General features: G+C 36.8%; 2 protein-coding genes across 2 annotated transcripts in view; one reads left to right on the top strand and one right to left on the bottom strand.

Moving 5' to 3' along the window:
* The window catches only part of GNG10 (G protein subunit gamma 10), a 134,681-nt gene that overhangs the window by 10,464 nt on the left and 107,595 nt on the right, over window positions 1-16,622 (bottom strand). The window lies entirely within an intron of this gene.
* Window positions 2,046-16,622, top strand: part of SHOC1 (shortage in chiasmata 1) — a 96,966-nt gene continuing 82,389 nt past the window's right edge. Inside the window, exons 1-3 of the mRNA XM_003263999.2 lie at window positions 2,046-2,151; window positions 4,528-4,615; window positions 9,554-9,738. Coding sequence (XP_003264047.2) covers window positions 4,551-4,615; window positions 9,554-9,738 — 250 coding nt within the window. The 5' untranslated portion in view covers window positions 2,046-2,151; window positions 4,528-4,550. The remainder of the gene's footprint in view (window positions 2,152-4,527; window positions 4,616-9,553; window positions 9,739-16,622) is intronic.

The raw sequence follows: 16,622 nt of genomic DNA, 5'->3' as shown, positions 1-16,622 counted from the left end.
AATAGTTTTTTGTTTGTATCAACTCATGGACTAGTAAAGAAGTAGCCTCCTTGGAGGAGTCAAGTCAGTTAACAGCATTTACTTGGTATATATTATGTACCAAACACTGTTATAAGTACTAAGTACACAGTTACTTAAAAGACATAGAAGTAGTCTCTGCTCTCAGTGGGTTTTAGACTGGTAAGGAGGATGCAGCAACAAAACCATTAAATATATAAACTAGTATCTGATATTGATAAATGTATAGAGAAGAGACAGTAATGCTAAGTGATATGAAATTGCGGGAGTAGGGAGTGCTATTTCCTAAGATAGTTAGGGAAATGTCTCTCTCAGGAGGAGGACATTTGAGTTGAGACCAGAATGATGGGAAAGCAACAACCATGAAAAATATGGGGGAAGAGCCCTTCAAGCAAATGCAAAGTTCCTAACTCAAGAACGAACTTGATGTGTGTAAGGACCAGAAAATAAAGTTATTGTGACTGGGTAATGAAAAAGGGACTGAGAAGTAGGCAATTTCCATATAAGGCTTTGTAGGCCATAACAGTGAGTTTGTTTGTTTATTTTTATTACAGCTGCAATACACTGAATGTTTGTGTCCCCCCAAATTTATATTTGAAGGTGGGGCCTTTGGGAGGTGACTAGAACATGAGGATGGAGTCCTCATGAAAGGGATTAATACCCTTATAAAAGAGACCCCAAAGAGCTCCCTTGACCTTTCTGCCATGTGAGGCCAGCAAGAAGACAGCCACCCATGAAACAGGAAGTGGGCCCTCAATAGACACTGAATCTTCTGGTGCCTTAATCTTGGACCTCCCAGCCTCCAAAGCTATGAGAAATGAATGTTTGTTGTTTGAGCCACCCAGTCTATGATATTTTTATTATAGCAATGTAGACTGACTAAGACAATTGTGGATATGGGAAGTCACTAGACAATTTTAAGAAAAGGAATGATATAACCTGATTTATGCTGTAGAAAGATAGTTATGATTGTCTGGAGGATAGAAAGGGTGGGGATTTAGGAGTCAAGAGTAGAGACAGAGAAATCTATCAGGGAGCTATTGTAGTAGCCCAGAATCTAAACTCTGGATAAAATATTACAGTGTCTTGGACAAGGCTTATAGTAATAGAGACGTGAGATGTGCTTAAAATCTAGCTTATTTTACAAATTGTCAACAGTGAGGGCGTTACAAAATAGTAGAATAAAGATTTTCTTCTAGGTTTTTGACCTGAGAAACCAGGCAGATGACAGTGCCATTTCCTAAAATAGGGAAAGGCTTATAGAGAAGCCAATTTGTGGTCAGAGTCAACAGCTCTGCTTCGGCCAGATTATTAGGCATCTAAATGGATCATTAAGAAGGCAATTGGTTACATTAATCTTGAGCACAGCTGCTCAGGACAGTTCTCTGGGTGGCCTTGGCCTTCTTTTCTCACTTGAAATTCTTAAGAATAACTATAAAATGTGCTGGGAATGCAACATTCTGAGATAAAGGGGGAGCTGGCCAGAACAGCCTAGGCTCTGTGCCAGTCTTCCCCCACCCACAAAACAGGATGTCCTTCAGTGCTTTAGCCCAGCACGTCCTTTGACCTCAGAACATCAAACCCAGGTGGGCTGCTTTCTGGGGTTCTTCAGCTGCTGTGCAAGTGTGGCACATGAAGACTTCATTTGCCCTGGGCAGCTTTCCTGAGCCTTACGGGACCAATTCACAATGAATCCTAGGCTTCTGTTGTCCCTTGTTACCTATCTGTAATAAATCCACTTCATGTAACTTCCTGTGTATGGGTATTCTGTCTTACCATACTCAAACGAGTTGGTAATCAGTACACAGTGAACCTGCTTCTCAAGCTGGAGCTTCAAATTGGAGTTTTCAATATGTAAATTACACATAAACCTGTGAAACTAGATGAAGTCACTGAGAGCATGAGTATAAATAGATTAGAAGGCCTAGGACAGAGCCCTGGAACACTCTAACAGTTAAAAGTCTGATGTAAAAGGAGTTACCTAAGAAGCGAGATAGGAAAATCAAGTGATTCTGGTGTAGAATTCTAAAGAAGAAAGTGCTTCAAGAAGGAAGTAGTAGTCCAATGCGTTGGGCTCCTGTTAAAAGCTCAAGTTATCTGAGGATAGTGAGTTGACCATTAGCTTGACTAAATGTAGGTCATTGATGACTTTGATAAGAGTGGTTTGCCTGGAATATTGGTTATTAATATGATTGGAATATAATTGGAGTATGACAGGAATATATTGAAATATGATTGGAGTATGTTGAGAAGATAATGGGAAGTGGGAAAGTGAGAGAGTGAATTTGAATATTTTGGGGAATTCTGCTATGAAGAAAAATTTTTAAATGATGGACTAACTTATGGGAGAAGTGGAGTAAAGAGTTATTCTTTTTTGTTTTTGATGTGTGATTTTTAAAAAATACATGATGAGAGAGACTGTAAAATGTTTGCCAATGGAAACAATTTTGGTAAAAAGAATAAGACGATGCAGGAAAAGAAAAAGGATAACAGGAGTAAAAGGGGATAGGATCAAGAGCACAGTTAGAGAAGTTAGTATTCAGTAGGAACTAAAATAATTCTTCCCCTGTGTAAATAGGAAGATAGGGTTTGTAGGTACTTATGCCAGTAAGTTGGTAGAATTGGTGGTGGAAAATGAGGTAGTTCTCTGTATCAGTTTTCTATGTGAAGGTAAGGTCATACACTGAAAGTGGATAATGGAATGAACACTAAAGATTTGAAGGGGTAATGTGTGAATTAGCTGTCTTAAAGAGCAAGAAAGCCAGTTTTGTTTTTGTTTCTTGTTTTTGTTTTTGTTTTTTTTTAGACCTCATCTGTGGTCAAGAAAGCCAGTTTTATTAAGGGATATACTATTATCATCTGTCAGTGTTGGGTGGCCATTTGAAATTTATGGTCATAATTTGGAATGAGTTCCTTTAGCACGGGTGGGTGATTTTTTTTCCAGTAATTGTCAACTGTTTTAGTGTACATACACAGAAAGTGTAGAGTAGGGGTTGTCCTAAGTTAGTACAAGAGAAAGAGAGGCAAGAGAATCAAGACTCTTTGAAAGCAATGGTTATGAGACTGGCTATGGAACCTAAAGTGTTCTAAGCAGTTTGCATGCCACATTACATTTAATCTTTACAACAACACTCTGAAAAAGCTATTCTTCCTAGTTTGTACATAAAAAAAAAAAAACAGAGGTGCAAAAAGGTTAAGATGTTTACCCAAGATCATATAGTTAATAAGTAGCAGTCCAAGGATTAAAATCTAGGCAGAGTGTTTCCAGAACCTGTACTCTTAACCACTAAACATTTTTTCTTTTTTTATTTTCATATGGAGTCTTACTCTGTCTCCCAGGCTGGAGCGCAGTGGTGCTATCTCGGCTCACTGCAAGCTCCGCCTCCCGGGTTCACGCCATTCTCCTGCCTCAGCCTCCCCAGGAGCTGGGACTACAGGCACCCACCACCACGCCCAGATAATTTTTTTGTATCTTTAGTAGAGACAGGGTTTCACCCTGTTAGTCAGGATGGTCTCGATCTCCTGACCTCGTGATCCACCGGCCTCAGCCTCCCAAAATACCACTAAACTTTTGTATTTTTTTTTCATGTTTTTCAATGAGGCACAGGGGAAGATTTGTTCAAGGTAACAAAACTAGTAAGAAGTAATACTGGTGGTAGGTAGAATACTCAGTTGTATATTCTGACAGTGGTATATGACATGGTCTTTCTCCTTAAGGAATGAAAGGTCTAATTTGGGAGATAAACTATGTACACGTACGAATTTATTTATTTATTTATTTATTTATTTATTTATTTATTTATTTACAGAGTCTCACTCTCACCCAGGTGCCCAGGCTGGAGTGCAGTGTCACAATCTCTGCTCACTGCAGCCTCTGTTTCCCAGGTTCAAGATATTCTCCTGCCTCAGCCTTCCAAGTATTTGGGACTAGAGGCATGTACTACCATGCCCGGCTAATTTTTGTATTTTTAGTAGAGATGGGTTTTGCCATGTTGGCCAGGCTGGTCTTGAACTCCTGGCCTCAAGTGATCCACCCACCTCAGCCTCTCAAAGAGCTGGGATTACAGGCGTGAGCCACTACATGCCGCCTACAATTTTAAATATAGGACTGTATATGGTTGAGTACCCAAGTGCTACTGACAATTTTATGGCCCTTCAAGGAGAATGTATCAGCTTGAGCTGGAATGGTTAATAGAAGCTTCATGAGGTATAGCATGAGCAGTTGAAAAGGACTATTTGGGATGGTAGTGCTGTATAAGCAAAAGAGAGGCTATAAAATGAGGGTGATATGTTCAGGTAATATCTAACTGTAGTTGATTGAGGGGCGGGGGTAGGTTGATGATAATGAGGATGACTATTTAAATATTTGGAATCAGGTATCACTTTGAAAAACATACATTTGTGAATAAATAAAGATAAAATCATAATGTAAAAGGTGAATGTTTGGCTTCCTTGAATTAAGTGTAAAAGAAAATTCTAGACTTTAATGTTAACCATTATCCTTTCTAGTCTCAGCTGTTTCAGTTCCGGGAATGACAGATACCTCAGTCTTGGACCAATGGAAAGCAAGTTTCTCTGTGGAGGATTTCCTTGAGAAGTATGTATCCTTAATCTCAAATTTCTCTTTTATATCTAGTAGAAGATAAACAGTAAGTTCTCCAGATACCTAAAGAGGGAAAATCTCTTCCTTTATCTCTTCATGGATTTTCTTCTTTTATCTGAAGAAAAGGTCCTAATTTGAACCACAAAGGAGTGGTTAATAAGTGACTTATATCTTCTTTTTTAATTAGTAAACTTTCAATTAGTTTATCAATTAGTAATCTTTCTGTAGAAAGTAGCTATAAAAAGTCCTTTGTATTAAAATTAGTCTTTTTTCCCCTATATTATAAATACAGATTTAAGGCTATTTTGTAATATATTTGGTCAAAACATTATTTATTATTTAAGCATTCATCAAATATTCATTATCATCCTATATATTAGATACAAGATATAAAAATGAATAAGATATAATCTTAACCTTCAAAGAACACAAGAAAACAAGGAATAGAGTTTTATAAAGAAATAATTACAGTACAATGTGCAAAGTACAATGACAGAGATAGGCACCCAGAGCATAATATGAGGAGGAACATCTAACCTGTCCTACATTGTAAATGTAGGCATAAAGTAGAGATTTTGGTGCAATTTAATAATTGACTCTGTTGCTTCACTTCATGCACAGAATGCTGATCCAACCTAGGAAAGATTTTGTTATTATTCACATTTTCAAGTTTCTGTAATTTAAATTTTCCTTAGTTGTGCTTAAAAGAAACAAAAAAACATTGAAAGGTGTCTAGACTGGATACAGTGAAGCCCAATACACCGTCTCTGTCACCTAGGAATTTAAAGTCAGGTTAGGAAAATAATAGATAAACATAGAAAAAATTAACAATGCAAGAATTAAATGGTAATATAGGATGACCAACATAAAGTCTATTACAAGGGATATAGCCAATTAGAAGTATGTATCATATGAGTAAACTCCTAGCAGTGAGGAAGCAGAAAGGCATAGTGAAAAAAGCTCTGCACTATGAATTAAAATATATAGGTTTTAAGCCTTGACTGGAAAAGTCAAGTGCTAACTACTTTGCTGGTCATTTTACCTGTGACCCTCATTTTATCAGTATGATGATGATGGATCAGTGCTTCTCAAACTTTACTGTACATATGAATCCCCTGAGGATCTTATTAAAATGCAGATTCTGGTTCAGTTAGTCTGTTTTGGAGCCTGAGATTCTGCAATTCTAATCTATTTCTAGGTGGTATTGATGCTGCCAGTCCAAAGACCTACCTTGAGTAACAAGATGCGAGACGATCTCTAAGACGTCTTTTCACCTTATAAGTTAGATTGGTAGAGCTGTGCATTTATAACTAGGAGAGGTCAGCTTCACAGAAGTAGGAATTGAGCTTGGGCTGGGCAATCAAAGATAAATTAACTTGAGAGACAGCATTTTGGGCAGAGGAAACAGCATGTCTCCAGGCATAGACACAGGAATATGCAATAAGTGTTTAGCAAAGGCAATAATTAGGCTAGTTTGGTGAAAACTAAATTATTGTTTCGTAAGGTGAAAAAAGATCTTAGAGATCATCTCGCATCTTGTTACTCAAAGTAGGCCTTTGGACTGGCAGCATCAATACTACCTAGAAATAGATTGGAAATGCAGAATCTCAGGCTCCAAAACGGACTAACTGAATCAGAATCTACTTTCTGTCTATTGATTTGCCTATTCTGGATATTTCACATAAGTGGAATCATACAATATGTGCTTTTATTGTGATTGGTTTCTTTTACTTAATATAATGTTTTCAGGGTTTATCCGTGTTGTCACATGTATCTGTGCTTTATCTTTCTCTCTCTCTCTCTTTTTTTCTTTTTTTAAACAGAGTCTTGCTCTGTCGCCTAGGCTGGAGTGCAGTGGTGCAATCTCAACTCACTGCAACCTCCACCTCCTGGGTTCAAGTGATTCTTGTACATCAGCCTCCTGAGTAGCTGGAATTACAGGCATGCACCACCACACTTAGATAATTTTTGTATTTTTAGTAGAGATGGGGTTTCACCATGTTGGCCAGGCTGGTCTCAAACTCCTGGCCTCAAGTGATCCACCCGCCTTGGCCTCCCAAAGTGCTGGAATTACAGGTGTGAGCCACCACTCCCCACCAGTACTTTCTCTCTCTGTCTCTCTTTTTTTTTTTTTTGAGACAGAGTCTCTCTCTGTCACCTAGGCTGGAGTGCAGTGGTGTGATCTTGGTTCACTGCAACCTCTACCTCCCAGGTTTAAGTGATTCTCCTGCCTCAGCCTCCCGGGTAGCTGATATTACAGGCACCCACTAACACCCCCAGCTAATTATTTTGTATTTTTAGTAGAGACAGAGTTTCACCGTGTTGGTCAGGATGGTCTCGAACTCCTGACCTCAGGTGATGCACCCACTTCAGCCTCTCAAAAGTGCTGGGATTACAGGCGTGAGCCACTGTGCCCAGCCCATTCATAACACTTTTTACCACCTGAAATGATGTTATATACTTATTTGTCTATCTTCCTTTTAGCAGATAAGCTCCATGAAGGAAAGAACTTTGTTTTGTTTACCACCCCATTCCCAGTATCTAGAATGGTGTTAGCACATTGTAGATACTCAATAAATAGTTTTGTTAAGTTTGCAAATTAATGAATAGGAGTAGATGAACTTACTCAAAAAGAATGATATAGAAGGAAAGCAAAGATAATTTAGAGTAGAAACCTGGGAAAGACCAGTGTCCGCAGGTTATTCAAAGGAGGAGGCACCAGTGAAGAGAGAATAAATATATTGGACAGGGAGGTGGATGAGGAGAGCCAGGAAACACTGATCTTCATAGATCTTTTATATCTACAGAAAGAAAATTGACTAGGTAGTCTCAAAACTGTAGTACCAATTATTGTTATAGAGTGCTGACCCTGTCAGCAACATTTATTTTAAAAAGACAGCACCTATGTAAGCACTAAGTTCAGTATATAACAATCCACATAGGAATCAATGATCTTAATGAATAATATGGACATGGAAGAGATAAAATATTTTTTCTTCTACCTTGTATTTTCTTAGAGTAAATGATAAATTCTAAAGCTTTCTCTACCTATGATTTTAAGATATGACACAATTGGTCTTTTCTCTAATTATATTGGAGAGTTATATTGATTTTGGTTCTTTCAGTCTGTACAAGGGAATTATTAGGGCTGAAATATTCCAGGATATTAGGAAAAATGTATATTAGGATGTATAACTAAGTTGCCAATAATATATTTATCTATTGGAAGATCTCTTGTAATGCCAGCCATTCTAATGGTATGATACAGATATACCTGTTATCAATCAGGAAACAGGTAAGGGCAAGGTTAAAAGAGCCAAAAAGATGTCCTCAGGACTAGCAACAGTGGGAAGTTGAAACCGCCTTAGCAAAAATTGTAACTGAGGAAATTATGACAGTGAAAGAGATCAAACCTAACTGATTCCATCCTGCCTCTAACCTTTAAGTTGTCCTTGTTCATTCCTGGGTGTAGGCTGAACTAACCTTAGGAAGGAATTTAGTGTATGATTTGACTCTGAAACAAAATTGATAATAGCCCTTTCCTGAAAAGACCCACTTTTTGCCTGGGGACCAGACTGCGTTTGTAGGACTAACGAATTAGCTACGAGATTAGGAATTTTGGTTTAGGGGTCATGCTGCCTCTGGCTGCAAGAGTCTGAACCTCTCCAAATTGCTCCTCGGGATAACATCACTATTGTAAAACCCAAGATCAGGGCTTGAGATATTTTGCAGACCCTGCACTCTGTGGATCAGCTGATACCACCTAGCTGGTTATCTGGCTCAACCAGTTCTGCGATCCCACCCAGGAGCAGAAGACCCTAAGAAAACCTCACTTCCACCTCCTATATTTCCATCTCCAACCTGACCAGTCAGCACTCCCCACTTCCCAAGCCCTTACCTGCCAAATTATCTTTAAAAACTCTGATCCACAAATGCTCAGGGAGACTGATTTGAGTAATAATAAAAGACCGGTGTCCCGCACAGCCGGCTCTGCATCTCTATCCATTGCAATTCCCCTGTCTTGATAAATCAGCTTTGTCTAGGCAGCGGGCAAGGTGAACCTGTTGGGCGGTTACAAAGTTGTTACCACCCTAAGGTTGAAGGAACAAGGTGCCTGGGCAGTTACCAACCTAGTAAGAACTACAGGAGGAGGGCTGTCTGACAAAAGATGTAACTTTTGGTGGAAGAGTGCAGCCAATTCCAAACTGTGGCCTAACAGTGAAGGATTTGGGAGGAATAACATTCCAACCTGTCTCCCTCACCTTTGATCTTCTGCCAGTGCTTTCCATGGCTGAACCCATCTAGAAGCCAGAGGACAAGGAAGCTTGGTTAGTTCATAGAGGTTAGCTTCCCAGGTTATAGAACAGAACATAAAAGGCTGGGTAATTTTATTAGGAACAGACATTGAATATCCAGCACAAGGGCAGTTTGGCAATGTGTGGCAAAACCTAAAAATCTGTATACTTTTAACTTCATCATTTCTGTTTTTAAGAAATATATTTCAGATTATTAGTGCATATAGATGTTCTTTGCATTGTTGCTCATAATGGCAAACAATTATAACAAACTTAAACTTCCAACAATACAGAATTGGTTGAATAAATTATGATTTACTGATACCCTGTTTATCCATTCAAATATTAGGTGAATGTACATTGATTGACATGTAAATGTGTTCATGCTTCATTTTTTTTACAGAAAAGAACAGGTTATAGAATACTGTTGTCATTAGTCCACTATTGTTTAAAGATATTTTTTAATTGAGAAATTTACATACTTTTTATATTTATCTTGAATGATGGGAATATAGAGGTTTCTTCTCTGTGTCTGTTGGAATTTGATAATTTTTTCCACAGTGGACATATATTATCTACTAATAAAAGTGTTTTAAAATAGAACATACATAACATTAGTAATTTTATATTGTCACAGAAAAACAATTACAAGAATGGTGACCCAGATTAATTGTGAATTTGAGGAAGTTGTTCCAAGTTCAAATCCAGACTCCCAAATTGAAGTAGAGGAGGTCAGTTTATACACCCACATGGACTACAATGAAGTCTTTACCCCTGTCAGTTGTTTAGAAAAATGTTCAGCACTTCAAAACCAGAACCAAGGTAAAACATTTATTTTATATTGTTGTAAAACATTTCTTACCGATATACACATATTCTTTTCAGTGAGTTTTTTGTTTGATTTGAATGAAAAATTTTTTATTAAAGATCCACCTGCATAACTCTAAGCTTTGCCACATTAGGGCAGTATTTCCTCATTCATATTAATCCTCTTTGTAAGTTGGGTTATTTTTGGAGTTTAATTTGCTGGGCCTCAAAACAACCTGCAGAGATTTGATCATAGTATGCCTTCAACATACTGCTATAATGACATTGGCATCTTTTTAAGATCCCATGATATAGCAATCCAGTGTAATATTAAATTACTATATTATGAAGTGATGATTATATTTTAGTTTTTAAAACATAATAAACATTTTCAATCTCATCTAATTTATGTGAAACCAAGGTTCAAAGTGGAGATGGAATAGCTCCAGTATTAAGTTAGGAAATATACTCAATTTTACAAACATACTCTCAAAAATAATTAAAAGTAGGCCAGACACGGTGGCTTACTACGCCTGTAATCCCAGCACTTTGGGAGGCCAAGGCGGGTAGATCACCTGAGGTCAAGAGTTTGAGACCAGCTTGGCCAACATGGTGAAACCCCGTCTCTACTCAAAATACAAAAATTAGCCAGGCATGGTGGCAGGCACCTGTAATCCCTCTACTTGGGAGGCTGAGGCAGGAGAATCACTTGAACCCAGGGTATGGAGGTTACAGTGAACCGAGTTCGCACCACTGCACTCTGGCCTGGGCAAAAGAGCAAGACTGCATCTCAAAAAAAAATTTTTTTTAAAGTATATTTTATTCAAACTTGATTCCAAATGTCTCATCTTACTAGAGGATGTTGAATTCTTTCAACCATGTAAAAACTTGGTGAAAATTGCCTTTCTTGTATGTATAACAGCCTATTCTTTTTTTAAATTACAGAACTTAAGGTTCTATTATGTGATTAGACTATCATTTAAGAAATGCTATAACTTCAACATGAAAAATAATTTTATTCTTTTACTGTTATTTTTATGTAGATATATAAATTATGTATAAAATTTTTAGCATTGGCAAATAGCTGTGTGATGATATATATATATATAGAGAGAGATAAATTCCTCTTATAATTGGAAGAGATAGAGAGATTAGTTGTATTAAGAACTAAAACTTGAAAGCATGATATAGTAGAAAAAGCCTGAATTTGGAGTCAGAAGACTTGAATTTTCAGTCCAAGTCTACTCATAAAAAATGGAACATCACTTGAGGTCAGGAGTTTGAGACCAGCCTGGGCAACATAGCAAGACCCTGTCTCCACAAAAAGATTTTTAAAAATTAGCCAGGTGTGGTGGCAGTCCTGTAGTCCTAGCTACTTGTAAGGCTGAAGTGGGAAGATTGCTTGAACCCAGGCGTTCAAGGCTGTAATAAGCCATGATCGTGCCACTGTACTCCAGCTTGGGTGACAGAGTGAGACCCTGTCTGGAGAAAAAGTGGTTTTGAGATTTGGGAGAAAATTTTTATGATTTTTAAATTTTCTTCTATAATTTATTTCTATTATATATTCTTCTATTTTTTAATAATTTTTTGGGGGGATAAACTAATATATGTAAGTTTATATAAGTATATTTAAAGAGATGGCTTATAAAAACTAATGGGTTACACAAACATAGTAGTATAAATGTGGCAAACTAGAAGCTACTGTCAGCTAGAATCAACTATTTACTGAGAGAAAATATGCTTGAATTTCCCAAATGCATACAAATTGTCCATATCCTATATTTCCTCAGGTGTCCTGTGTTACCGGACATCACTTTATAAATTCAGATTTTTAATTTTAATTGTTTTCTTTGCAATTATATTGATTGCTGTCAGATTTGTATATAGTTTGGTCTTATTGTCTAAATCAAAAGAAACAGTATATTTGGGGATTTGTAAATATGCTATGTCTTAAAAGAATTATAAATAATTACTAAATTATAATTTCAAAACACATATATCTTTAAAACATAAAACAGTGGCTGGTTTTCTTTTATGGTTGTTGGTTTATTGATATTTGCTAATTTTTCTACAATGTTCGCATATTATTTGTTAATACATGAAACTCTTAAGCATCCCTCTAGGTATCCTGGGAACATATAAGCAAATATAAATGTAACTTTTATTTTTATTTTTGAAAATAAAGTTAGGCCAGCCACAGTAGCTCATGCCTGTAATTCCAGCACTTTGGGAGACTGAGGCGGGTGGATCACCTGAGGTCAGGCGTTCGAAACCAGCCTGGCCAACATGGTGAAACCCTGTCTCTACCAAAAATACAAAATTAGCTGGGCATAGTGGCAGGCACCTGTAATCTCAGCTATTTGGGAGGCTGAGGCAGGAGAATCACTTGAACCTGGGAGGCAGAGGTTGCCATGAGCCGAGATCACATCATTGCCCTCCAGCCTAGGCAACAAGAGTGAAACTCCATCTCAAAAAATAATAAATAAAAATAAAATAAAATTGATAAAGTTGCATATGCATATGGTTTAGAGAGTCAAATAGTTTGTTAAAGTTTACAATAAAAAGCAGTAATCTGACTTATTTTAAAATGGTGGCACAGAAGCAAGCTGGCTTCACTACTCATACAGGAAACCAAAAACAAATATACAGTGCCAAGATTTTCACTAGCAACAACTCACATCTCAAATATGAGGATGAGATAGATCCTAGGGACACAGAGAAGTGAAAAAACTTCAAGCAGATGGTAGGAGAACCCAACTTCCACATCCATGATGCCCCACCCTGCCCATTCTGCCTGACAACAACCACATGGAAAATCTTCCCCCAACTCATGGTTTCTACGCTGGAAAAAGTGAGAGTGGAATAGTCAACTAGCTTTCCCTCCATCTTGGATTCCCTGGCAGGAGACTTCTTTCTTTAACCTGTGGAAAGCATCATGACTGCCTGAAAGGAAAGACAAAGAGGCGAGAAGGGGCTACCTTCCCTAGCCCTGGAAACTCTGCTCTGTAACTCAGGCAAAGGAGCCAAATCACAGTAGCTAATTTGTGCCACTGGTCCCTTGGGCACGAACCTCTAGCCAGACTTCTGTCACTGTTGGGATAATCATTTTCAGACTCTCCCATTTGGGGCAGACCGTGCCCTGACCATTTGCTAGAGGCAAGGCAAACCTGGGCTTAAGATACCACCTATAGCCAAGAAAAAGGCAATAGTAGTGAAGATTTACTAAGAAAATATATCCAATAAAAACCAAGACAAGTTGAATAGAGGAAGCTGGAATAAATAACCAATCCTTCAATGCAAAGACATAGACATATACCCACAAAAAACAACACTGAACAGGGAAATGTGACCTCTGCAAAAGGACAAAGGAAAAATCCAGTGACTGACCCTAACAAGAGAGTCATTTGTGAGCTCTCTGACCAAAAATTCAAAAAAGCAGTTTCAAGGAAATTCAGTGATCTCTAAAATAATACAGAAAAGCAATTCAGAAATTTGTTGGAGAAATTTAACAAAGAGAATTTGTTAAATTTTTAAAGTTAACTAAAAACTCAAACAAATTTTGGAACTGAGAAATACATTTGCTCAGCTGAACAACTAATTAGAGGCTCTCAACATCCGAATGGAACAACCAGAGGGAAGAATCAGTGAGCTCAAAGACCAGCTATTTGAAAATACAGTTGGAGGAGAAAAAAGAAAAAAGAAAGAAAAAGAACAAAGACTACCTACAAGATATAGAAAATTACCTCAAAAACCAAATCTAAGAATTCTTGATGTTCAAAAGGGAGCTAAGCAAAGGCAGAGGGTAGAAAGAAATAACACAAAATTTTCCAAAGCTTGAGAAAGATAAAAATCTCCAGTACGGGAAGGTCTGATGATACCCAAGAGATTCAACCCAAATAAGACTACCCCAAGGTATGTAACAACCAAACTCTCAAAGGTCAAGGACAAAGAGAGGATCTGAAAAGCAGCAAGAGAAAAGAAGTAAATAACATATAAAGGACCTCCAATTCTTCTGGTAACAGACTTTTCAATGAAAAACGATACATACAGGAGGGAGTGGAACAACATATTCAAAGTGCTCAAAGAAAAAAAAAGCCATCTAAGAACATTGTATCCAGCAAAATTACCCTTTGAATATGAAGGAGAAATAGTCTTTCCCAAACAACTAAAGTTCAGAGAATTCACCCCATCAGACCCATCATCTTACAGTAAATGCTAAAGGGGGTTCTTCAATCTGAAAGGAAAAAAAACAACATTAACATACAAAAAGAAAACTTTTCTTTATTTACCCACTGGTAAAATTAAGTACATGAATACTTAATTTTAAGAATTCTCTAGAATACTGAGAATACTCTGTTACAATAATTGTGGTGTGTAAGCACTCATAACTCTAGTATGAAGCCCAATCAAAAACAATAGCTATAGCAACCTGTTAAGAGATGTAATATAAAAATATGTAAATTGAGACAACTAAGTCAAAATGTGGCATTTTGTGTGTATGTGTGTTTGTCTTTGTTTCTGTTCCTTTCTTTGTAATCCAAAATATTATCTCTTTAAAATAACTTTTTATATCTATACAATGTTTTTTGTAACCCTCCTGGTAACCACAGCCCAAAAACCTGCAATATGTTCACTAAAAATAAAAAACAACAAATTAAAACGTACTACCAGAGAAAATAACCACAAAAGAAGACAGTAGGAAAGAAAGAAAGGAGTCTTAAAACTATCAGAAAATAGGCAACAAAATGGCAGTAGTAAGTCTTTACTTGATAGTAACACTGAATGTAAATGGTCTCAATTTTCAAATAAAAGGCTTAGAATGGCTGAAGGAATTAAAAAAGCAAGACCAAACTATATGCTACCTTCAAGAAACTCTCTTCACTTATAAAGACACACAGACTGAAAGAGAAGCAGTAAAAAATGATATTCCATGCAACTGGAAACCAAAAATAGCAGGAGTAGCTATACTTATAAAAAATAGACTACAAATCTAAGATTGTAAAAGAGACAAAGATGATCATGAAAGGGGTCAATTAAGCAAGAGGATATAACAATTATAAATATCTATGCACACAACACCAGAACTCCTAAGTATACAAAGCAAACATTAATATATCTAAAAGGGTAGACTGCAATATAATAATAGTAGCGGACTTTAACACCCCATTCTCAGTAGTGGACAAATCATCCAGACAGAAAATCAACAAAGAGCATAAACTACACACTAGAATAGGCCTAACAAACATTTACAGAACATTTCACCCTTGTGATAGCTAACTTCATACTGTGTATTTTGTGCTGCAGAATACACATTCTTTTCATCAGCACATGGAATATTCTCCAGAATAGACCATATCTTAGGCCACAAAATATATCTGAAAAAATTTTAAAAATAGAAATCATATCAAGTAGCTTTTCTGACCACAATGAAATAAAACTAGAAATCAGTAACAAGAGGAACTTTGGAAAATGCACAAACACATGGAAATTATACAACATGGTCTTAAATGGCCAATGAAAAAGTTAAGAAGGAACTTTTAAAATTTCTTGAAATAAATAAATGAAAATGGAAATAAAACATACCAAAATCTATGGGGTATGGCAAGAGCCCAGTACCAAGAGGGAAGTTTATAGCAATAAATGCCTATATCAAAAAAGTAGAAAGACTTCAAATAAAATAACTTAATGTTGCACCTCAAGGCACTAGAAAAGAAAGGACAAACCCCAAATTGGTAGAAGGAAAGAAACAATAAAGATCAGAGCAGAAATACATGAAACTGAGACTAAAAAAAAAACAAAAAACAAAAAACAAAAAAAAAGAAGATCAACAAAATGAAAAGTTGGTTTCTTGAAGAGATAAAACCTTTCGCTAGATTAAGTAGGAAGAGAGCAAACCCGAATAAATAAAATCAGAAATGAAAAAGGAGACATAATAACTGAGACCTCAGAAATACAAAGAATCATTAGCAAGTATTATGAACAACTATATGCCAACAAATTGGAAAACTTAGAAGAAATGGATACATTCCTAGACACATACAACCTATCAAGATTGAATCACAGACATTGTGGTTTATGCCTGTGCCCTAGCACTCTGAGAGGCTGAGGTGGGTGGATCACTTGAGGTCAGGAGTTCAAAACCAGCCTGGGCAACATGGTGAAACCTCATGTCTACAAAAAATATCAGCCAATTGTGGTGGCATGTGCTTGTAGTCCCAGCTACCTGAGAGACTGAGGTGGGAGGATTGATTGAGCCTGGGAGGTTAATGCTGCAGTGAGCTGTGATCATGCCACTGCATTCCAGCCTGGGTGACAGAGTGAGACCCTATGTCAAAAAAAGGAAAAAAAGTTTGAACTATGAAGAAATAGAAAACTGCAACAAACCAATGATGAGTGATAAGACTGAAGCCATAGTAAAAAGCCTCTCATCAAAGAAAAGCCCAGGACTTGATGACTTCACTGCTGAATTCTACCAAACATTTAAAGAACTAATAGTAATCCTACTTAAATGCTTCAAAACAATTGAAGAGGAGGGAGTATTTCCAAACACATTCTACGAGGCCAGCATTACCCTGATACCAAAACCAGACAAGGACACAACAACAAAAAAGAAAACTACAGACCAATATCAACAATGAACATAGATACAAAAATCGTCAACAAAATACTAGTAAACTGAATTCAACAACACATTAAAAAGATCATTCACCATGATAAAGTGGGATTCATCTCAACGATGGTTCAACATATACAAATCATTAAATGTGACACGTCACATTCAAAGAATCAAGAATAAAAACCATATGATTATTTCAATAGGTGCTGAAAAAAGCATTTGATAAAATTCAACATCTCTTTATGATAAAAACCATCATCAAAATAGGTATAGAAGGAACATA

Source organism: Nomascus leucogenys, chromosome 8, assembly GCF_006542625.1.
Source record: "Nomascus leucogenys isolate Asia chromosome 8, Asia_NLE_v1, whole genome shotgun sequence".
Classification (NCBI taxonomy): Eukaryota; Metazoa; Chordata; class Mammalia; order Primates; family Hylobatidae; genus Nomascus; species Nomascus leucogenys.
Note: the sequence above shows the minus strand (reverse complement) of the source record. Positions and strands in the feature narration are given on the sequence as shown.